This window comes from Sabethes cyaneus, chromosome 1 (assembly GCF_943734655.1).
Source record: "Sabethes cyaneus chromosome 1, idSabCyanKW18_F2, whole genome shotgun sequence".
NCBI lineage: Eukaryota > Metazoa > Arthropoda > Insecta > Diptera > Culicidae > Sabethes > Sabethes cyaneus.
In genome coordinates this window covers 173,122,997-173,146,847 of record NC_071353.1, presented here as the reverse complement: position 1 = coordinate 173,146,847, position 23,851 = coordinate 173,122,997, and the positions used below count along the sequence as shown (strand labels likewise).

General features: G+C 42.5%; 4 protein-coding genes across 5 annotated transcripts in view; 1 reads left to right on the top strand and 3 right to left on the bottom strand.

Moving 5' to 3' along the window:
* Positions 1-598: 598 nt before the first annotated feature.
* LOC128745993 (26S proteasome regulatory subunit 4) lies at positions 599-2,265 on the bottom strand. Its single transcript, XM_053843050.1, has 2 exons — positions 2,182-2,265; positions 599-1,965 (listed from the first exon to the last, which is right to left on the bottom strand). Exons 1-2 carry the CDS (start codon positions 2,182-2,184, stop codon positions 652-654), a joined length of 1,317 nt encoding a protein of 438 aa, XP_053699025.1. The 5' UTR covers positions 2,185-2,265; the 3' UTR covers positions 599-651.
* Positions 2,266-10,024: 7,759 nt separating this feature from the next.
* Positions 10,025-11,636, top strand: LOC128745127 (zinc finger protein-like 1 homolog). The gene is made up of 5 exons (XM_053842119.1): positions 10,025-10,252; positions 10,329-10,440; positions 10,504-10,697; positions 10,927-11,137; positions 11,199-11,636. Exons 1-5 carry the CDS (start codon positions 10,151-10,153, stop codon positions 11,480-11,482), a joined length of 903 nt encoding a protein of 300 aa, XP_053698094.1. The 5' UTR covers positions 10,025-10,150; the 3' UTR covers positions 11,483-11,636.
* Positions 11,637-11,642: 6 nt separating this feature from the next.
* LOC128732450 (sperm-associated antigen 1) lies at positions 11,643-12,994 on the bottom strand. Its single transcript, XM_053825699.1, has 3 exons — positions 12,238-12,994; positions 12,053-12,180; positions 11,643-11,993 (listed from the first exon to the last, which is right to left on the bottom strand). Exons 1-3 carry the CDS (start codon positions 12,992-12,994, stop codon positions 11,643-11,645), a joined length of 1,236 nt encoding a protein of 411 aa, XP_053681674.1.
* A 4,763-nt stretch (positions 12,995-17,757) lies between these two features.
* The window catches only part of LOC128733165 (aminopeptidase N-like), a 39,257-nt gene continuing 33,163 nt past the window's right edge, over positions 17,758-23,851 (bottom strand). For both annotated transcript variants that reach the window (XM_053826810.1, XM_053826811.1), the window contains exons 5-10: positions 21,240-21,376; positions 20,527-21,187; positions 20,274-20,466; positions 18,986-20,220; positions 18,782-18,925; positions 17,758-18,716 (exon numbers count right to left, since the gene is read on the bottom strand). In XM_053826810.1, coding sequence (XP_053682785.1) covers positions 18,461-18,716; positions 18,782-18,925; positions 18,986-20,220; positions 20,274-20,466; positions 20,527-21,187; positions 21,240-21,376 — 2,626 coding nt within the window. In that variant the 3' untranslated portion in view covers positions 17,758-18,460. The remainder of the gene's footprint in view (positions 18,717-18,781; positions 18,926-18,985; positions 20,221-20,273; positions 20,467-20,526; positions 21,188-21,239; positions 21,377-23,851) is intronic.

Below are 23,851 nucleotides of genomic sequence, written 5' to 3'. Positions count from 1 at the left end.
GAGCATTCGCGCACTTTGAATGGTAACATTTTTCTTGCGATCAGCCATAAATAGTGCATGAAAATTTTTAATGGAGGAAGATGTGAGATATATGCAAAGCTGCTCCTTTGGCTTATAGCTATTCCAACTCTAGCGAAGCAAATACAAACTTTCCAGAGACTATGAAGAAGCGATGAGGCTCTCAAAAGCCCCACGGAGATTTACCTTTATTTGTGAAGGTACTCTCCGTTTTGATTTAAAATTTAGCGGTTTTTGAGTGCCTCGTCGCTTCTGTAACCTGTTATAGATTTTGTAATTGCCATAGTAACTATTTCTATTGATTATGAGCAATGCGCAAACTTACACGCATTATGTCAAGTTTCAAATAGTAAAAGTTTTTGGTATCGGTCACATTTTTCTCTGGTAATAGATCGACCGATTGCTTAATTCAGAGGGAAAATAGTTTAAAGTTTTATAGGAGACTGACTATTAAAAACGTTTATATGTTGCTTAGGAAATTCCTAAGTTGAAAAGTATAGAAAAAGAAAAAAAAAGAAAGTGAATCGATAACCAATCATAAGGAAATAAAAACATAACAAAACCTCCGCATTTATAGTCTCGTTTTAAATGAATTTTATTGATTTATACTAAATACAAATCACGACATTTCCATTACAAGTACAAACCTTCCGGGGTGCCTTCCTTCTTACGGTAGAGCACACTTTCCTTCGATTTCTTAAAGTCTTCGTTCGTAACCTTCATGCGGCGCTCGCGAAGCGCCATCAGCCCAGCTTCGGTACAGATAGCCTTAATATCCGCACCGGACAGATCATCCTTGGCCATAATCAGCTCCGACAGGTTCACGTCCTCCGCCAGGGTCATTCTGGCGGTGTGAATATTAAAGATGCGACGCTTGGTCTTCTCGTCCGGGAGTGGAAACTCTATTTTACGATCGATTCGACCCGGTCGAATCAGGGCGGGATCCAGTGTTTCTATACGGTTGGTTGCCATGATGACTTTCACATCACCACGCGAATCGAAACCATCGAGCTGATTCAGAAGTTCCAACATGGTACGCTGGATTTCTCGTTCTCCACCCGAATTGGAGTCGTAACGCTTCGTTCCGACAGCGTCAATTTCATCGATAAACACTATGGATGGTGCGTGTTCCTCAGCTACGCGGAAAAGCTCACGTACCAGCTTAGGCCCGTCACCTAAATATTTCTGAATCAGTTCAGAGCCGACAACGCGTAGGAAAGTAGCTGAAGTTTGATTAGCAACAGCCTTTGCTAAAAGAGTTTTTCCAGTTCCCGGAGGACCATAGAGAATAACACCCTTCGGTGGCTTTATACCCATTTCTTCGTAATATTCTGGATGAGTAAGAGGCAGCTCGACAGACTCTTTAATTTCTTGAATTTGCGTATCCAATCCACCAATATCGGCATACGTCTCCTGCGGTGCTTTTTCGAGCTTCATTACGGTAACCATGGGATCCGTATCGTCTCCGAGAACACCAACAACAGCGTGCACTTTGTGGTTTAGCAAAACTGAGCACCCAGGCTCTAGCTGATCCTTATCAACAAACGACAGGATACTAACGTAGTGTTCACTGCCGACCGATGTCGAAACGATTGCATGATTATCGTCGATGATTTCTTCCAAATTTCCAACCGACATCGGTGTTCCTCGCAGATCATCAACCTTGGAACGTTCCTCCTCATTCTTTTCATCCTGGGGCTTTAGACGTTCCTGGTTGCGGATGAATTCTTCCTCCATCAGCAAGTAGTCCTTAATTCTCTCCAATTTCAAAAGCTTCAAACGGCACCGAGTATGCGGAGTTACCAGCGGCAGTTTCATAGCCGCATCCGGACCCTTTGCTTTACGCTTTTTCTTACCGACCCTGGTCGGGATCGGTGGTTCGTACTTCTTCTTCTTGTCCTTGTCATCCTTCTTGTCGCCTCCACTTCCGGCCGATTGGTTTTGACCCTGGAAAAGAAAAGATTACAGATGAAAATCGGACGCTTTTACTTCGGCAATGACTGTCCATTTTCGTAGGCAAAACATAACCCCTATGATTTTGTTAAATGCGAGAAATTATGGATTTGACAAATATTTACGACAAATAATAATTGCCTACCAACTCTGTAGACTGAAGATAGTAAAGCACTTATAAACTAACGAAATGTTAGAAACATAACTTACCATTTTCTGCGAATAAACTCAACGACACAAAATTTTAAGCAGCTTTTGTTACAGACACAGAAATGGATGACTGTCGAAACTGTCAATATTGACTGTCCGTCAAGACGGTTACCCCTGTGGCTGTGCACATCAGCACAGGAGTTAAATTTTTTGACAACCGAAGTAGGTAGAACCAAAGTTGCCAGCTGCCACTACTCGAAAACAAATTAATGGAACACAACTGCTCGAAATTGAAATAAAAAAATTTTTTCGCAATATTACTCGATATGCTTTTTTGGGAAATATTGCCCGTTTCTTTTGGTAACAAAACGCGCTGCTCACTTTTTTGATAGCATGAACTCGTCGCAGAGAGAATCTGCTTGGCTGTATGTAAGTTATAAGTATATATTATGCTTGTCTAGCACGTAAGCTATTGATTTACTTGACAAAATAAACGAAAGTTGCCCCCGCGACGATTCTGGCGACGGTTTCGCCCACGACGGTTATAATTCATCGCGTACGAAAGGGTGGGAAATTGATAATATTTATGTGCAAACCTGCACCTAAGCGCCAAATGTGTGTGTTTCTCCAGTTAACTTAGTTGTGGGCTACTGCTCTTCAATTCCTCGGACACCGAGTACTCTCCGCCAAATCTCGCTCCACCTGGTCTAACCATCTTGCTCGCTGCACTCCTGGTCGTCCTCTTCCTACTGGATTTGAGGCAAACACCATCTTTGCAGAGTAGTTGTCCGACATTCTTGCAACATGTCCTGCCCATCGTATCCGTCCAGCTTTAGCCACCTTTTGAGATACTGAGTTCGCCATAGAGCTGTGCATGTTCATCGTTTGGTTAATAGTTCAGCATTCATCCTTGGTTGATCCTCCATCTCCATACTTCGTTTTCCTGTACGCCGCCGAAGATCGTTCTTAGTACTCGTATTCCGAAAACTCCGAGTTGTAACTGACGGGGTCGAAACTACCCAGCACTTACGACACCCCCTAAAACAAACCTCAGGGACTGCAAACGTTCGCGACTTGCTGTCAAGAAAACCCCTGAAAACCTTCTGCTTAAACTGTTCCCTTTATTAACGGATTTCCCTCGGTAACTCCTACCTTTTGATATCTAGGGGTTTCACTTCCGGCGGAGATGCTGACCGGGATCCGTTTGCGGTCAGGTCGATGACTTTTGGCACGAAGCTTGATGGCCTACTCCCTGTGTTCCGGCTGCAGGCGTACTTGGGGCTCTGAATAAGCGCGATGGCTACGACGTGGCGTAACTGCGATGGCGTCGTTGGTAGGACGCTCCTTCAGCTTCAGGATTGACGGATGTGGTGGTAACGGCGGACGTGAGGACTAAATTCGGTACAACTCAGGTACAGTTTCGGGTCACGTTGGTCCGTCAGGTAAACGCAGAAAACTCAGGAAACTCAGGGGTCCTAAGAGCGAGATGGTTTGTTTAGTGTCGAGTTTTGGAGCGGTCATGGTTGGGAATATGTCGTGAGAATTCTCTGATAGCCATACCTGATGTTTGCTTCTTTTCGCACGTCTTTTTAGTCTACCTTTAAAACTTTGTATATTTGTAGTGGTCTTTCACTAAGAATTTCTGATACGTAGCTTCATACACTCAGCTCAGAGTTTTATTTTAGTTTTGTCTTCACTGTCTCAGTTGTGCGACTATATTTCGTTTTTCAGTACCGTACTGTTTTGTGAGATGCATGTATGTGAGGTGCATGCAGGACTCTATATATAGTCACTCTACTTCCCCCTTAACGACGAAAGTGTTGGCAACGCTGTCATGTGACGCTGTCACAGTGCGCGATTATCATTGGCAACATTGCTCGCGTATCGTGCGTTTTTCCAGCAGACCCTTGGACAGGTAAGACGTACTTTGTTCACACAGCGCTTCTCCACGTCGAGTGATTTCTACAGTGCGATTTATAATGGCGTCTGGCATGAAACCTGTTATGCCATTTGTAGTGTCCGTCTCGGTTGCCTCCGCCCGAGCCAACCACGTCCGCTAACGTCTACGTTCGTCCAAAAACTGACGCGCTCATTTCGGGTACGATATTAATACTCTCATATCCGTGCGTCTCTTTTCGGGCGATCTTAGATCTCCCTCTTTGTCGTACTATTTCATTTCACGAAGTCTGTGAGAGTCTCGAGTCACACAATGTATGTTCGTTCTCTCGTTCTTTCGAACTTTCGGTATGCCGTATGTATGTATGAATTTTAGTTGCACTGAAACAAATGATTCAATCGATCTAGACTCATTAACTCGTTAATTTATTTAGCCGGGCATGTTCCCTACATTCACCCCTTCCCCTACTCTATTGATAAATATGACAAAAAACCACTTTCCTAAGTCTTTCCGGTTTTGTACATCCTTTTGATCGTTCGTTGCCGATATCTGTTGGTTTATCGTCTGGGTGACAGATATAGAATCAGCCAAATTTTTCGTTTGGACTCTGGGCTCTAAAACCCGTTTGAGGTCACTGACATTTTTCATTATCTGCACGCAAATTTTCAATGCTACAGCAAAGATTTCATAAGGAGTTCCACTAAAGAAATTGCCGTAAGTTATCAAATTTCGAACGAACACGGTGAGCCCAACATCTGACTCACTGTAAGAAGCCCAGTGTCCTTAATGAGCATCGATCTAGAATTGTTAACATCACCATAAATATCAACGCCATCGAAATCCTCAACTCTATCGAAATCATCAATATCATGCAGGTCAACAGTTTCAAAATTATCGATATCAACATCATCCTTACCGTCAAAGCCGTCGAAGCCATCAACATCATCGGTAACAAAATCAACTCGTCAAAATTCTCAACACCATCAACATCATCAAAATCATCAACGTATCTAAGATTTTGAAAACCACTGAAAATCATCATCATCCAAATTATTGTCATCAAGATCTTTAACGCCATCAAAATCATCAGAATGATCCAAATTATCAAATAATCGATATCATCAACCCACATCATTGAATTCCTCAACACCCGCAATGTCATAAATATCGCTAACATTATCCAAGTCAATAACATCATCGATATCATGTATGTATGTATGTATGTTTGGGGGTAGCCACCATCACCTCAAGGGTAGTCATTAACATCATCGATATCATCAACATAAACAAAATGATCACATCAAGATGATCAACACCATCAAAATTCTTAAAATCGTCAACATTATCAAAATCATTATCATTATCAAACATCATCAATAGGATCGAATACCATCAAAACAATCAGAATAATCAAAATCATCATCAGTTTTGTTATTATGCTCATCAGTTTCGCGATTACCATAATCAGTTTCATCATTATAGTCATCATTTCAACCATTACTATCATTTTCGTCATTACCATCATCAGTTTGGTGGATCAGCATTTCCGTGATTATCATAATCATTTTCGTAATCTTTTTATCATCTTCGTCATTCCCATAATCAGTTTCGTTATTTTCATCATTTTTCTCATCATTATCGTCACCATTTTCCTGATTCATCATTTCATTTCCGTCATCACCATAATCATTTTCGTCATCATCCTCATACCAAAATGTGAGAAAATCGTGCTTCGGTTATTAAAATGTTATTAAACTGTATTCCGTCCTTTTCATAGGAACTCAATACTTATAGAGAAATATGAGGTCGGGTAAAATTTGGCAAAATAACGCGCACAACTTACTAGATAATTCTTCTCAGGGGAACTATCGCAAACAAGCGATCTTCCACAGCCTTCCCAGAAGCGATCAAACTACCACACCAGCGTATTTTAATAACGTAAGACGCGCACAAGCGAATTACTAGACGATTCCTCTCAGGGGATCTATTGCACACAAGCAATTTTTCCACAACAGTGCCAGAGGCGCTCAAGTTACACATACCAGAGTAGTTCAATGTATTCCGCCTTGCCAAAGGTCATCAAACTACGCGTAGCAGCATGTTTCAATAAAGTAAAATGCGAACAAGCAAATTACTAGATCCCCCTCAGGGGAATTATCGCACACAAGCGATTTCTCATAGCCTTCCCAGAGGCGCTCAAGCTACGCATATCAGCGTATTCAATAAAGTAAAACGCGCACAAGCGAATTACTAGAACATCCCTCTCAGGGGAATTATCGCACACAAGCGAATTTTTCAGCCTTCTCAAAAGCACACAAGCTAGGCATATCAGCATATTTAAATAACGTATTCTGCCTTCCCAGAGGCAGAACAAACAGACGCGCACAAACGTCTTTTAATTTTTTTCTCAAATAGGCGTTTGCCAGACGCCACTATATAGTACACTATACTCACGCACTTTGGGAGCGTTTTCCTTTTTGTTCTGCGCCATTGTAGTGTCCGTCTCGGTTGCCTCCGCCCGAGCCAACCACGTCCGCTAACGTCTACGTTCGTCCAAAAACTGACGCGCTCATTTCGGGTACGATATTAATACTCTCATATCCGTGCGTCTCTTTTCGGGCGATCTTAGATCTCCCTCTTTGTCGTACTATTTCATTTCACGAAGTCTGTGAGAGTCTCGAGTCACACAATGTATGTTCGTTCTCTCGTTCTTTCGAACTTTCGGTATGCCGTATGTATGTATGAATTTTAGTTGCACTGAAACAAATGATTCAATCGATCTAGACTCATTAACTCGTTAATTTATTTAGCCGGGCATGTTCCCTACACCATTGAGTATACACATGTTTGACTTCGGACAGGGTAATGGTTCAAGCTGTTTTTTATCCAACGATCTATGACCTTTTCGCGCTAAGACCTCCACTGTCTCGCTTATCGTTTTCTGGATTCTTTATCGCCACCCGCAATCCATGTTAGCTTTGCTCCATTTTCCGCCCCCTGGTGGTGGGTGGGTGGAAGCCGTCGACGTATGGCTGCGTACACGTCATCGGGGAAAGCTGTTGGCAATAGGGTGTTCCAACTACTCTCTTGACAATTTATTGCGGGACATTCATAAAATATTTTGCACCCGCGAAAGTCCCCTAAATCTTGGGCAGATAATCATGCAAAGTTCTCGTTCGTGTCAGCGTGCAGACAATAAACGCCTTCATCGAGATCAACTGTCGAACGTCTCGTCGTCGGGTCTACAGCAGTTTAAACAGTTGAAAGCATGCTGCATTTACGAAACTGAGAATGTAAAATCAGGCATCGAAGATGAGATAACCTACACGCAGAAAAAAAATTGTAAATGCAAAAAAATTCTGTATAAATTCAACAAAAAATATTGTAGACTGAAGGCTAACCCACATATTTTTTTAATTCAAACTATTTGACTTTTTAGTTCAACAATAAGGTTTGTTATTTCGAATAATTGCTAATTTCTATCAAAGAAAAAACTGTAGAATCAAAAATAAGTAGTTTTGGGTTTATAAACGATCTAGTAGAAGCAAAGGAGTATGAATTCAGTTGTAACAATATTGTTTTGAGTCAAAAATATGATACAAGTTGAACTCAACAACATGGGATTGTTGTTTCAAACTATCATCATTTTTCTGCGTGTATGTTTCTAGAGAAACTGAAGTACAAATGTTTTTAAAGTCCTGCTTTGTCAATTCCTTTAGTAAAGCAGGATTTCATTTTAAAAATTTTCCGCTGTAAACCAGGACACCGCTCGTGAAAACAGGACATGTCCTGGTAAATAAGGACGTGTGGTCACCCTATCACAGCGAGAACAGATATATTGGTTTTCTCCCCGGCGGATTCACACACCAGCATACAAGCAGTAGCTATTTAATAGCATACTTGCTTGTATGCCGGTGTGTGAATCTATCAAAAAATCGACTACTTCCTTCGAGCCTGTTAATCTGTTCTCTGTGTTACAAGTTGATACGCTTTTGCTTACCCCTTGAAAGAATTGACCAGTGATTGTCAATCCTAACTAGACAACCAATTTTGACATCCAGGCTATGGCCCAACTAAAACGAAGCCCAAATATTAGAGGCCCAACCAGCGAAATTCGACTGTAGTAAGCACGACTTCCGCCGATAATACACCTCCGAATCTCACGACTGGTATCATTGTCCGCCGTTAACAGTGAGCCACCCTAAATCCGAACACGGTACTTTGTATTATCCATCGTAAATTGAATCAGTTTGATAAAATTCTTGGGGAAGCTGTTCTCGTCCATGATTTTTCATAGCTCTTTTCGGTCAATGGTATCATATGCGGCGAATAAAAGGTGCGTGGGAACTCTGTATTTAGGGCCCTTTTGGAGGATCTGCCGCAGTGTAAATATTTGATCCGTTGTAGACCAACCTTCGACGAAGCCGCTGGAGTGATATTGCTAATAGGCGGACATATTCACCCCGTTTGATCCCTATACACTTAAAAAAGCACCGAATTCGGTAAAATTTTACCGAAATCTAAACAGCTGAACGTTCGGTAAATTTTTTTATGTTACCAAACGATAGTAAAGATCCGTAAACGTCGAAATGCACGACCGAAATTTTTACCGAACGTTCAGCTGATAGTCGGCGAAAAATGATTTGGGACAGCACTTTATAGGTGGCATTGAGAACGGCGATCGCTCGATAGTTCTCACAGTCCACCTTGTCGCCCCTTTTGTACACCGGGCAGATAACCCCATCTTTCCACTTCTCCGCTAGCTGTTCCGTATCCTAAATTCTAACAATTAGTCGGTGGCCAGCTTCTCTGGTTCCGTTTTAATAAGCTTCGCTCCGATGCCATCTTTCCCAGCTGACTTGTTCTTTTTTAGCTGCATGGTGGCCTCCTTAATTTCGCCTATCGCTGAGGCTGTTACTTCTTCTCCGTTTGCTGCACCGTCGAAATTACTTTTCCCGCTGCCATGGTTCTCCACTTGGTCGCCAATCAGGTGTTCGTCGAAGTGCTGCTTCCACCTCACGATCGTCCGTCAGAATACTGCTATTCTTACCCCGACACATATCACGTTCTGATATATGACACTACCTGTGCATCTTGACCGCCGACGCAGTGTTCTCCTGCATTCATCGTCAAATTAATCGTTCCGCTGATTCCGTGTCACATGCCTGATAGAACTCTCCGCTCCACTGTTGATGGTTATTTTGATGGTGTTTCAACAGTTCTCGAGAGGGGTTTAGTCCAGCTCGTCCTCCTCCGGCAACGCAGCTTTCAGTGAGTGCGCGTAGTTATCGGCCACGCGAAACCTGACCTAGGCTGGCGTACTTGTGTACAGCCATGTTCTTGAAAGCGGCAAATTCGATAAGTCTTAGGCCCATTTCATTGGTCAGCTGGTGTGCGCTGAACCCTCCAATCGCCGGTTTGTATTCCTCTTCCTGGCCGACCTGATCATTGAAATCCCCGATGACGATTTTGATATCATTCCAATCCATAGTCCTTTTTCGTTCTTTTTTGGTCTATTCCGATTGTTCCAGTCCGAATTTCCTTGTTCTTCGTTCATTACTTAGCAGTTTTCCGTGGTGGCTGCTTGCAAGGCCTGCAACACAAACTCCCTGTTTCGACGGAGGGCCAACGAAGCTCAGCATACGACCTTGGCTGCCACCGGGTTACCCGATCTCCACCTAGGTTGCTCGTATCTCTGCTGGTAGCACGAGGAGATAGCAATAAGAGTTGCTGAATAAGAGGCCTTGAACAACTGTAGGGTCTGATGCAGGTGCGCAAGGCACCGACGGCATGCGTTATTCTACCGTTTACCAGCCTATTCTGAATTGTAATCATAAGATTTAAATAAATATTTATCCACACAAAAATAAAAATTATATTTTACGGCTAATATCGACTCGACGCGTAAAGTCGACATTATTTGAACGCAGTTTGTTTGGTGGTCTGCAAATACCTCTCTAGTAAAACATCTTGGTTTAACAACTTTGCTGTCAGCCAGCTGTCAATGAAGTTTGCGCAAAAATATTTTTTTTTATCAATTCCTAGCGATTTTCGATTGGACGTGGCGCAGTGATTGAATATTGGCAAGTGTTAAAAAGAAACCGGTTAATTTCTTTCTAAATCCGACTGAAAATGGGTCTATGCAAGTGTCCAAAACGGCAGGTAACGACCCAGTTCTGTTTCGAGCATCGGGTTAATGTTTGTGAAAATTGCATGGTTGTGAATCACACGAAGGTAAATATCGAGATCCGGACTATACTTTCACTGATAATTATACTTGTTAATGTCGAAATTTCGAAACTCATTACAGTGCACTGTGCAATCCTACATTCAGTGGTTGAAAGATAGTGATTTTGATTCCTGCTGTGCATTGTGCGGAAAGTTGCTTGATGACGAGGATTGTGTGCGTTTGATATGCTATCGTATGTTGAAACGAATCCTTAAAGATAGTTGGTATGGTTCTAATGTTTCTAATTTAATTCCAGATGTATTTCATTGGAAATGTTTGAGTTTGAAGCAGCAATCTTTACCGGCAAACACCGCACCCGGAGGTCATACATGTCCAACCTGCAACGATCCGATTTTTCCACCTGCTAATCTAGTCTCACCGGTTGCGGATGTACTTCGAACGAGATTGGGTCAAGCAAACTGGGCAAGAAATGTATTGGAACTGCCTCTGGTAAGCGTTTTGCATGTTATAGTTTATTTCATTCCTTATAGAACTGTAATTTATTCGCTGGATCGTTTACAACAATCCCCCAAAAAAGTTCTTGCGTAAAAGTTTTGTTGTTCACTTTAAATTTACTCGAAAAATGATTCCAAAATGTTTCGGGTTTATTGGAAAGTAAGGACAACAAAAGAAAATAATAACTTCTAGTCATGTGTAAAGTGGGACTTGTGTTTTTTAGCTGCTTGAGGAAACGCAGGAATATTCGAACTTGACAAATTCAGCTAATTCCTTGAAAAACCATAACGAGAACATTTTCGCGGCCAACACAGCTCAGAACCGAAACACTTTGGCAGCAAGCGTATCACAGAATGAGAGACCCGATAGTCCTCATTCCATCGTCAATATGGACACGTACGTCAATAGTACTGCGTCTGCGTTAGATTTTCAAGGTAAGTCCTGCCAGAAGCATCAAACTGCTGACCACTTAAAGTCTTGATGGCCGTTTTGTAGCGAGCAGCCGCCGTCCGCTGTTGCAGCGCGAATCGCCTATCGGTGCGTCCGATCGGGATGACAATAAATACAAGAGACGAACTCCGCAGGAAATACTGTCCCGCTGGTCGAGACGATTTTATGCTCCAGCTTCCAAGCCACCGTGGCGTCGGACATGGTTCCTGGTGCTTAGCGGTTGCATAGGATTCATTTGCATTTTGTACGTTCTGGCTACGCTCGGACGTCGCGGCGGTGGCGGCGAGATAAGTTTTATTCACAATCGAAATTTACCACATGAAGAGTGAACCGACCATCGTTTGAGAGCGCATTGCATCGAGTGCCTTGAACGGGTGGGAAACATCGGATGGTTAATGATTTTTCCCAAAACTGGCAAAAATGAGGTATCTTTTATGTACTATTGTCTATATTATAATATAATAAGCATTATTCCAATAAACCTATAACCTAAAGTTCTTCAATTAGATTCTTTTTTACGCCTGGGTCGGGCTGGAATAGGGTAGTGCCTATTTTAACGGTGTTTTGTTGGTTTTCAACCGAGTAATTTTGAACTATTTTCGCGGTTTCTTTCTCTAACAGCTTAATAGCATTGGGAAGTTTGTCCTTAGTTATTCTTTTAGGCTTTATAAGAGCGACGTAATCGTCTTCTTCAGGTTCATTTCGCACGTCCTCTATCGTGATCTGCCATGCATTGGGTGGCGGTAAATCGGAAAACTGCTTACGAAGATCATCCGCTCGTTTTAAGGCTACCGTATTGTTGGCATCATAGGACAATACGTTGCAGTACATCTTGTATGCCTGGAAAAGAAGCATAAATGTAAAAACATCTGCAAATGCGCATATTTGCATGTACCTACCTCTCGAGGTCGATTATTATTTAGCAAAGCCTCTGCTTTTCGAAGAAAAGCTTTCGAATTGTTTGGCTCCAATTTCAAGCATGAATCGCAATCTAAGATTGCCTCCGAATACCGTTGTTGTTTTAAATCTAAAAAAATATTTTAAAATTTAACATTTACACATGAAAGCGGAAAAACTGACTCACAAGTCATGGCGCGATTATTGAAGCACGCCGCAGTCGGAAATATCTTCAGACTAAACGTGTACTCGCGAAGCGCGCTATCAAATTCTTTACATCTGAAATAATCGTTTCCCTTTTCTCTCGCACTGCTAGCCAACGTTTTCCGTTCCGGTTCGGAAAGTTCCCCCAATGTGCTGTGCTCTGTCGTGCAATAATCCCCGTCCCCATTATCGTTCGCTTTGTTCTGCTTTCCAACCGACTCTTTGCATCGTTCTTCGTGGAGATCCATTTTTAGCATTTCGGTCTCGGCGTCATACTGATCCCAGCCTTGATAATCACAGGATCGAAGTCTCGGAACATTGCTGGGGACCACGTTTTGGCTTTCCAAATAATTAACAGTATTAACGCCGGAATTTCTTATGGGAACATTCGATGTCACTGGCTCATCTTTTAAGTTTAGAATCCGCTCATGAACGGTCGTTATTTCGGTTTTCCATTGCTCCAACTCACTCTGTATTTGATTCCACGACTCACTTGGCACACTGTCCTTAGTTCCCAGGGGAGTTTCCTTCCGGAAAATTTTGCTGCTCGGATTTAACGCTTGCAAACATTGCTCGGCGAAGGATGTCAGTTGGGGGAAGTAACCTTCTTCACCGGACCGAAGAATTTTTACTATTTTTTCCAACTCTCGCTCGTCCGTGCACCGTTCGATGTACTCAAAATCTAAGTGTTCTAGTAAAATTTCGTATTTTTCCAACAATCTTCTGGGTTTGTTCGCCATTTTCAGGAAATCCAAATTTTGTGCTTGTTTAATTGATGTTGGTGGGTTTCCATGGAAGCGCAGTTATTTTTATTGATCAAAGCATGCGTATGATTTTAGCATGAACGATCGAAAACAGGCAGACCTAGAGATTTCTTGACGTAGAACTACGTCTTTGACTACTGGTACTACTTGGACTACTTTGGTACCATAATTCGTTATTGGGGAGTTTTATTGAAATTTCCAAATCGAAAAATTACAGAGGCACCTTTAGGCACGAAAACAGATATAGTGAAGATATAAAGAAAATAGTTATTGCTCGATTTATTTTGATAATTTTTCCGGTGCCATTGAAACGACAGGTCAGATAGGAGCTCCCGGTGCCGCCATTTGTGTTCGACATCGGAACGAAAATTGAAGTCCGGTTTCCGGTCCGGTCCGGTAAAAATCGGAACAAACTTTCTTAGTCCGACTTTATTCCGGTCCGATTTGGCCCTGTTTCGGTTCCGGAACCAGAACAGAGCCAAATCGGACCGGAATAAAGTCGGAATAAAAAAGTTAAGTTCGTTCAGATTTTTTAACCCGGGCCGGACCGGACCGGAACCCGGACTTCAACTTTCGTTCCGATGTCGAACACTAGTCGGCATCATCACCTTGTCCCGCTTTTGCCAGTTGCCATCGCCGGGGGTGCAGAAGAAGGCGGTGAGGTCCTGAGGTCAACCTTTTAGCGCCTTTACTATCGCTCAACACGACTAGCACGGCTTGGATTAAGAACGTATTCCGCGTATTCCGCACTAGGAGCTTTGACATCAAGCGCTGCGGTTAAATTGCAAAATGGCGTTGCTTAAGCTAATGTAAACTCCAATGGCATCGCTAAGCTATTCAAAGTCAATCAGTCCTGATCAAAGCTGACTATACTGCAAAGGTAGATGAACTGCTTAGCTTGTCTACAGCTCTGCAGTTGACACTAACTGGATGCTACTTCTTGCTTTTCCCAGGTCAACAATTCGCCTGTTACGGCGGATATGGAGATGGACAAAAACGATTCGTAACCGATAAACTGCTGAGCAGATCCTTGCCTTGCTAGGCTGCCAGCAAGCTCATTACCCTCAGTACCCTCAGTATCCAGACACTCAGAATAATTACACTTTGTTCTGACGAGATAGTTCCTTTAAAGTTGTGCGGCCCTCTCAAGTTAATTTGGATGGATATTTAGTAAACTTGAGAGCCAGTAGTGCAGCCTGTAAAAATCCGTAAAGATACCGATTTTTCGCAGATATATACTTTCATTTTAGACATGTCTTGGCCCAGATATATATTGCATATACTTCTGCATGAAAAACGGAGGGCCATTTGCCTACTGTAAGTGTTTCCTTTATTCCGGATCCATAGACTCCGGCGTATACAAGCCCCAATTTTTGATTCATCTGGGAAGAAATAGATAGTACCGGATAGGTGTAGTTACTAGGGCTGATAGTTTGAACTTCCTTGGTAGGCGAAGATGACCAACTTGGTCCCTGTCAAATAATTTAAATAAATATGGGCTGGTTGTGGTTTCAGCCCTCAGGTTTTGTCCAGATGGTCGATGGCTCAGTTTTTGATGCAGGCTTCAGGTATCAGCATCTTTGGATCGAGCAGCACGTTCCTCACAATCATGTGGAAGATTTGTGCCTTGCCCATCTTGCCCGTGTCATCTTTTACCTGATGAGGACGGGAAGGAAAACAGGAGGAATAGGAAGGGGTGGATGAGGAATTTGGACAAACACAAACATATACATACCGAGAGATTTTTGTACCCCCGAGAGGATACTGCAATCCTTGGTAGTTAACTTATCAATAGTACACCCCCTGGGGGGTATACTCATGATAAATAAGAGCTTATAGCTCAATACCGCTTTCGGTAAGAAACATCAAAATGTCTCGTAATTTTAGTTTCCTAAAATCCGATTCATTTAAGACGTAGGATCCAAAGATCCTATGACGCAATTGTGCTACTGCAGGACAGTTGCAAATTACGTGGTATGGTGTACCGTAGTCGGATTCACATAAACTACAATGAAACGATTCAGCTCGCTGAATCGTAGCCATATGATAATTTAGTCTGCAGTGACCAGACAGTGATCTGACAAGAATACTGCAATTTACCTTTGAGTGTTGCAAAAGAAATTTCGCAGCCTTCTTACAAGGCTTAATAGTGAAACTTTTCGTTTGACGACAACGTTACGATAAACGTTACGTATGTAGGTTGTATACATGAAGAATCGTATTATTACATACATGGATACATCCTACTATCGCTACAAATAGACTTACGTGGTCCTACGTCACAAATGCGGTCGTGTCTTGTGCACAACCCCTCCGATTTTTTTTTTGATTTCTTTTGGATTCCTTTTAGACTCTTTTTAAGTTCTTTTTGAACTCCTTTTAAACCCCTTTTAGACTAATTATGAAGTTCTTTTTGGGGTTTCTCTCTCTTGCATTCTTTAAAGATCATGGACTCCTTTGGAACTCCTTTTGCACTGCTTTTAGATTCTTTTTACTCTTTTTTGACTTATTTGGATTCATTTTGGAGTCCGTTTAAAATCTTTTTGAACTCCTTCTGGACTTCTTATAGTATGCTGTTGGTTTCCTTGTGGAGTCCTCTAGGACTTCTCTTGGACTCCTTTACGACTCATTTTGGCTTTCATCTTGGACTACTTTTAGACTCTTTAAGGGTCCATTTGGACTTTTTTCCGACTCCTCTTGAACTTAATTTGGATATTATTTTGAAACGCTTTTGCACTTATTTAAGACTCCTTTCCGATTTATTTAAATGCGTTAGACTCTTTTTGAGCTCCTTTTGAACTCATTTTATACCCCTTTTAGACTCATTATGAAGGACAACACTTTCCACAAACTCCTTTTGGACTTATTTTGGACACTTTTTGGATTATTTTTGATTCCCTCTAAACTCCTTTTAAACTTTTTGGGACTTCTTGTGAACTCATTTTGAACTTTTTTTTGAGTACCTTTTGGAATTCTTCTTGCATCTATTTGGACTCCTTTTTAACTCCTCTTGGACTACTTCAGAACTTCTTTTGGACTTCCCTTTAACTCTTGTTGAAATCGTCTTAAACTCCTGGTTTCCTCATGGACTCCTTTCAGACTCCTTTTGAACTCCTTTTGGACTCCTCTTGAATCTCTTTCTAGACTACTTTTAGACTCATTCGGACTCATTTTGAAATCCGTTTGAACTATTTTTGGACTTCTTTTGGTGTCCCCTTGGTTTCATCTTGGATTCATCTTGGACTTCTTTACGATTCATTTGGGCTTTTTTTGAACTCATTTTGGACTCCGTTTGGATTGAACTTTTTGAGTCTCTTCTTGGATTTCTTCCGGACTCCTCTTGGATTTCTTCTGGACTCCTCTTGGACTTCTTTTAGCCTCTTTTAATACTCCATTTGAACCTCTTTTGGACTCCTTGTGAACTCCTTTTTATGTTCTCTTGGACTCCTTTTCGACTCTTTTTAGACTCATTTTGGGCTTCCACTTGAACTTTTTTGGACTTCTTTTTGGACTCTTAGACTTTTTTTGGTTTCCTTTTAGACTCGTCCAGGACTTCTTTGGGCTTCCTCTAGGATCATTTTTGGACTTTTTAGACTTCTTTTGTACTTGTTTTGGATTCCTTTTGGACTCCTAGGCCTCTTTGGGTTTCGTCTTAAACTTTTTCCGACTCCTTTTGAACTTCTTTTAGACTCCATTTGGATTTTTTTCGGACTCCTTTGGGCTTCCTCTTGGACTCTTTTTGGGCTCGTTTTACACTCTATTTGGACTCCTTCTGAACTACTTTTAGTCTCCTTTTGGACTTCTTTTAGACTCCTTTGGGCTTCCACTTGAACTTTTTTGCACTTCTTTAAGACTCCTTTTAGACTTTTTTTGGTTTCTTTTTGGATTCCTTCTAGGCCTTTTTGGGCTTCGTCTTGAACTTTTTTCCGACTCCCTTTGGACTTCTTTCAGACTCCTTTGGGCTTCCCGTTTTAGACTCTATTTGGACTCTTTTTGAACTGCTTTTAGTCTCCGTTTGAACTTCTTTTAGACTCCTTTGGGCTTCTTCTTGGACTCCTTTTGGGCTCATCTTGGACTCCTTTGGGACTTTTTTTGGGTTCCTTTTTGACTCCTTTTGGACTTCATTTGAATTCCTTTTCGACTCTTTTTGGACTTCTTTGGGCTTCCTGTTGAACTCCTTTTCGACTCCATTTGGACTTTTGGACTCCCTTTGGATTACTTTCGGATTCCTTTTGGACTGCTTTTGGACTTCTTTTGGATTCTTTTTAGACAAGAGAAAATTAAAAAAACGAACGACCGCATTGCGAGCCGCACTTTAAAGTTTTGCTCCGTTCATAGCAAACAAAACACGGCGAAACAGAGCCGAGATGCTGGAGAAAGTAGAGTCTTCAGAGCCCTGCATGATGCGGTAAGAACAAATCACTGTGGAAGGCGCCTTGGTACTCCACAGGCTCCGTTTGTGGCTGGGCATTTATTGAACCCACTCCCTCGCTACCATTCATCCTCCGGCACGGGTTGCATTAGGGGTTTATGCCTTCAGGTCTTTACCGCAGTACCGCAGTACCTGTCCGCAGTTTCCACTAGTTTATCGATCAGAGAAGACCAAGAGATAAACAGGAATAGACAAGCAGATAATCGAGGTTACTTGGCATGACAAGATGACCTAATCGTAAGACAGAGTTCCTTAAAGTGAATGTTAAATTACATCAATAAATGCTGAGGGTTTTGTCATCAAATAGGAAACAAATACTAGCATCGGAACTTACTTTGTAATGCTTCGAATTCGATTTTTAGAACATCTTATATGACTCTTTCAGATTGGCGGGCACTTTCTTAACTTTTATCCTAAAATACCTATTTTTATTCAATTAAGAGCTGCAACAAAAATATGGCAAACATCACCTATCATCTATTTCTTTGAGAAAATCGTTACTCACTAGCAGACTGTTTCCCGTTTATTTCACGACGCATGTTCACATAAGTTACCTAAGATGGATTAAATAAATACTGATAGTAGTAGCAACTAGCAACATGTTTCGCAGTTGCAGTTCAAGCAACAACATAGGGGAGGGTAAGAAGCAGTCATTTTTTATGCTACTCTGGCTTACTCTCTGAACATGTCGTCCGACTTAAATTTGCTAACGTTATTTAAAAATAAACATTTGATTCGCACAGCCAAACAATCCATCCTCAATTCTCAAATTTTAAAATTTCAGTTTCGTCGCTAAGCTCGTCGATTCGTTGATTCGTCCAGCAGCCGCACGCTCGCGTTGAGAATTGGAACTTGTTTTCTAGTTTAAGTTTTGCGAGGCTAGTTCTAGTTCTAGGTAGGATCCTGCATAATGCCAACAGTGTAGGAAGTTCAAGACCTTTCCAATGATTTGGAACTTATGGGGAGCGTTTTTGTTTTTTTTTTGTTCTTCGTTGGGTGGGCTAAGTTAGTTAGTACATGTTCATGTGCATGTCCTGAATGAGTTTTTCTAGAAACTCGTGCAGCTGGAAGTAGGACCGCGAGCGCCAGTAAATGTTGTTTCGGATTTGTTCCGCCGCCAGGCCGACGCTTTTCTCGACCGTCCGCAGTTCCAGCTTGCGCGCTTTGCGCTGAAACCGATCGAACTGTTCCATGTGATGCTTTTTGTTCATGAGACACGTCACCGAGTCGATCATCTTCGCTACGGTTGAGAAGCCATCGCCAAAGCTGAAAAAATAAATGCACGAATTTTTCAACTGAATTGTAAATTTGATGTGACTTGAATAACTTACTATTTTGTGATTTTTTCGATGTTTTCATACAGAAAATTGAATGCGATATCGTTGCCGGCGTAGTTTTTAGCTACAGATTGGAAGGCTCTTGCACCATCTTGTTTTAATATGCCAGATGATGGATCCAACGTCATGTTAAGGTATCTGAAAGAGAAAAGATGATTCAGAAATTGTTTCCCCCTAAGGAAGAAAACCGAAACTTACTTCGATAGTAACCATGGTTTGACCGTACAACCGAGTGCATTCAGAATCAGTTCTTTTTCCGAAGCAGAATCCGTTTCCAGATACCGTTTGTAAGCGAAATTCCACTCGGGAACACCACCGTCTCTCAGGGAGGTGCAATAAATGACTTGCTTCAGATTGGGTGGAATCTTATTGTCCTTAAAGTCGGTCATCCAACGGCGGAACAGGGTCTGAGCAGTAACCGAACACTTATCAATACCGAACTTACACGCCAGCCCGACAATCCTTTCCCGGTGCATCACCGTTAGATGATCATCCTCCGGATGATCTTCGAATCCTAACTCATCAAAGGACTTTCTAAGCACCGATCTCATGACCGCAAGAAAACTCTCGTAGGCTGGTTCCCGGACCAGCATGTCGTTCAGAAACATTAACCCTTTGCTCAGAGATGACCAAGCTGGAATATCGAACGGATAGCGAGAGACAAGTATGATCAGCGTTAACGGTATGTCATACTGAATGAATTCCGCTCTGGCCAGATTGAATGCATCGTCTACCAATTGCGACCTCGTCAGTGGAGGTAATTGGGGAAACTTACTCGTCAGTTTTTTCCACGAAATATAGTCATAATTGACGCGATAGTATCCCGTACGATCGGCGTTTAGATAAAAGTAGTCATCTTTTTCAACTTCAATATCTACTTCGATGGACGAATTATCGAAACTGAGCCATATTGATGGTACAGTTTCCTTTGACGTTGCTTCTGTAACTATCGTAATCGGAACATACCACCGCGTTTCATCGGTTGCATTTTTCGTTGGAAGCATGTAGCGTTGTTGTGAAATGCGGATGGTCTTCTCGCCAATTCTTTCGGCCGTTACCACCGGATAGCCGGCCTGCAGCGTCCAAGTGTCCATTATTTGCTTCACGTCTAGGGTCTGTGGAAGAGTATTATAGCTGTGACCGTTTTGTGTTAAAATTTCCCACAAATCTTCCTGCTCAGCATTGTCGTACTGATACTTTTTAAGGTATTCCGTTATGCCAGACTTGAATGCGTCCTGGCCGAGGAAGCTGTTCATCATTCGGATAATGGAAGCACCCTTTGAGTAGGAAATGGGATCGAAAATCCTTCGGATGTCCGATTCGCGATTCACAGGAAATGAAATCGGATGTGAGTTACTGTCCGAATCCTTTTCGAAAGCTTTCTGCAGTTCATTTTGCACGAAGGACTCAAAAATACGCCATTTTTTCTCCGCCTGTAAAACATAACCTATAATTCTATTCCTAAAAAATTACTTCTGAAACTTACAAAATTTAGACATTCATAGCTTAGGTAGGTGGCGAACCCTTCCTTCAGCCAGAGATCATTCCACCAACGTGGCGTAACCAGATTTCCGAACCACTGATGAGCCAGCTCGTGTGCCACGACGGAAGCCACCCGTTCCTTATGCTTAGCAGACGAACTTTTGTTCGTATCTTCGGGGACTAAAAATGCAGATTCCCTAAAATTGAACATCATTTTAACAATCACTGTCACAAAATTAAGCAACAAAAGCACCTACCGAAAGGTAATTAACCCCCAATTTTCCATCGCACTAAATCCGAAATCCGGAACCGCTACCATGTCGATCTTTTTCATGTTGAACTTCAAATCAAAGTACCGTTCCAGGTAGGGTAGAATTCGCAATACTAACTTATGAACGTAACCGGTCATTCTGCCGACCTCCGGTCGGCTCCAGATATTAATCTGCGGGCTGAATCCCTCCGAACGTTGCACCAGCTGCAGATCGGAAACGATGAACGCCACCAAATAGGTACTCATCCGTGGCGTAGTGGCAAAGTCTTCCCGCAAATAGCCCGTTCTAACTACGCTGGTACGAACGTGCTCCGTATTCGATAGAACCATTTTACCGTCGTCCGGATGTACCAGCGAAATTTCGAACGTCGCCTTCATATCCGGACTGTCGAAGCAGGGAAACGCTCGACGGGCATCAATCGGGGAGAATTGCGTCGAAGCGAACCAGCTTCGCTGGCCCGTTTCTTCCTCTACGAAGGAACCCTTGTAGAAACCTTGCAGAGTGTCACTCAGTCTGCTTTCGAATTCCAGAACTATGGTTACGTTTTGTGTGTCGTCGGCATGTTCCTTCAATGCGATGTGGTACGATAGCCGGTTTCGACCGTAATAAGCGTTATACGGGATGTCGACATCATCCGCATTCAATACTGAAATAGGGATGTTATTAAGCATGACAAAATTCAGGTCCTTCGGACCTACCTTTAGACGATAGAATTTCAATTTGATTTATATCCAGTACGATTGGCTGCAGCTTCGAACCTTTGGAGTTTCGAATGACGTTGATGATCACCGTGCCGTTATTGATCGACCGATCAAAGTTGGGTTCGATTGTCAGTCTGCAATGGAGTAACGGTAATTGTTTTTTAGTGTTTCGGTCTGGTTGTTTTTATCATTGTATCATGCTATGCATAACTCTAACCATTTGAAGTCAAATCATAACGCTATCGTGAAATTTTTACCTCAAAGACCATTAATTGGCGAAGAAAAAAATATGTTGAAATTTTTCCAAGAATTAGAACGTACAGCGGATAAGACCATCCCGGTGTAAGTGCTGTGCAACGACAAGGATGGAAACCTGTTGACTGACGAGGCTATGGTGGCTGCCAGGTGGAAAGAGCACTTTGAAGAGCTTCCAAATGGTACAGGCAATGAAGAAAGCCTCAGACACAGAATACGAATTGAGGATGATGGTCAAGCTGTGGAGCCACCCACGCTAGTAGAAGTTAAAAAGGTGATGAAAGAACTTAAAAACGGAAAGGTTGCTGGAAAGGACGAAATTCCGGCCCAACTTCTGAAGGTGGAGAGTGAGCAGCTGCACAAAGGAATCCATGCCACGATCGAAAAATAGGGTCTCTCCGCCTATAAGGTACTCTCCCGTATTCTGTTTAACAGATTGAGGCCGTTATCAGAATCCTTTGTCGGCGACTACCAGTGTGTTTTTTGAGAAGGAAGATCGACTACGGATCAAATGTTCACCTTGCATCAAACCCTTGACAAATTTCGGGAATACAACTTTTGCGGACTCACCGTCTGTTTGTGGATTTCAAGGCAGCGTACGATTCAGTGAAAAAAATGAATTATGGAATGCTCGAACACGGCTTTCCGACCAAACTAATAAAACTGTGTCATATAACGCTAGGCAAATCAAAGTCAAGCGTCAGAATAGCCGGTGAAATATCAGATGCATTCGTGACGTTAGACGGATTGAAAAAAGGCGATGCCCTCTCTAACCTACTGTTTAATATGGCACTTGAAGGGGCGATACGAAGAGCAGTCTTGCAAAGGAATGGAACCATCATTACTAAATCGCACATGCTCCTAGGCTAGTAACATGCGACAATGACGCTATTCGAGATGTGAAGAGACGTATTGCTGCTGCAAATAGGGCTTTCTACGCAGCCAACTAAAGTCACGAAGTTTGCGGACGCGTACAAAATTAGCTATGTACAAAACATTACCGGCCGGCGGCACTCTACGGTCATGAATCGTGGGCGTTGAGAGAAGCAGACCTTATACCTAGTGTATTTGAACATAAAATTTTGCGGTTAATATTTAGCGGCAAGATTGACAACGGCGAATGGCGTAGACGCATGAACCACGAGTTGTACGAGGTGCATAAATATGATGACGGGATGCAGTTAAAGTGGGCTGGACATGTAGCCCGAATGCCAGAAGAAAGGTCAGCGAAAATAGTATTCAGCAGAGAACCTAGGCGAGGTCGTCGGTTTCGACGGTAGATCACGCACTCATTGGGTGTGTGCGACCGATGAAGATGCACGCGCAGCAGCAGTGCAGGGTGACTGAAGACTGACAGCCCAAAACCAAGAATCCTGGAAATCACTGTTCACTGACACTGATAGTAAGTGCCCTCGACGGATGAACGATAGGAGCCTCTCCAGCAGAAGTAGGGAACGGTAGAAGAAAGCAATGAAATCAAAGGTGTTCGTAGTATCCAACAGACAACAAGACGTGAAGAGGAAAGAGCGACCGTATTGTATATTCATAAATGGGCCTTCCTTCGCATTCAAGTCTAGCTAACTACAATGCTGTAACGCAATTCCTGAGGATTCTCGGTTTTCCAGGTTTTTCCGGGTCTGATGAACAATATATTTTGGATTCATGTTTTACTTTTTACTTAAGTAGAAATTTTACGACCGAGTGCTAGAGAAATGGCACGTAGAGAGAGAGAGAGATGGGATTGGATGAAAAGAGAGATATAGGACAGAAAGATTGATCGGTCGGAGAGATGGGATAGAGAAAAATGGGACGATGAGAGAGATGGGACAGAAATAGATAGATGGGACAGAGAAAGATGGGACAAAGGGAGAAGGGATAGAGAGAGTGATTGGACGGAGAGAGATGGGACAGAGAGATGGAACAAAGAAAGAGATGAGACAAAGAGAGAGTTGGGACGGAGGGAAAGATGGCACCTACAAAGAGGTGGGACAAAGAGAATGATGAGACAGAGAGAGATAGGTCAGAGAGATGGTCCAGAGAGAGATGAAACTGCGAGGGAAAGATGGGACGGAGAGAGAGATGACACATTCAGTGAGACGGGATAGGGAGAGAGATAGGATAGGGAGAGAGATGGGACTGAGAGAAAAATGGGACAAAGAGAGAAATGAACCAGAGATAGAATGATTGGACGGAGAGAGTGATGGGCCAGAAAGAGATGGGACAGAGGAAGAGATGGAACAGAGAATGATGAGACATAAAGAGATGGGACAGAGAGAAATGGAACAGAGAAAGAGATGGAACAAAAAGAAAAGGGACGGCGGGAGAGATGGGACAAAGAGAGAAATGTGACAGAG

Excerpts from the sequence above, each read along its gene's own strand:
- LOC128745127 (XM_053842119.1), top strand. The coding sequence starts at position 10,151 with ATGGGTCTATGCAAGTGTCCAAAACGGCAGGTAACGACCCAGTTCTGT. Across the intron at positions 10,253-10,328 it reads TGGTTGTGAATCACACGAAG|TGCACTGTGCAATCCTACAT; the intron begins GTAAATATCGAG and ends AACTCATTACAG. Across the intron at positions 11,138-11,198 it reads GTCTGCGTTAGATTTTCAAG|CGAGCAGCCGCCGTCCGCTG; the intron begins GTAAGTCCTGCC and ends GCCGTTTTGTAG.
- LOC128732450 (XM_053825699.1), bottom strand. The coding sequence starts at position 12,994 with ATGGCGAACAAACCCAGAAGATTGTTGGAAAAATACGAAATTTTACTA. Across the intron at positions 12,181-12,237 it reads CAATAATCGCGCCATGACTT|ATTTAAAACAACAACGGTAT; the intron begins GTGAGTCAGTTT and ends ATATTTTTTTAG. Across the intron at positions 11,994-12,052 it reads ATAATAATCGACCTCGAGAG|GCATACAAGATGTACTGCAA; the intron begins GTAGGTACATGC and ends CTTCTTTTCCAG.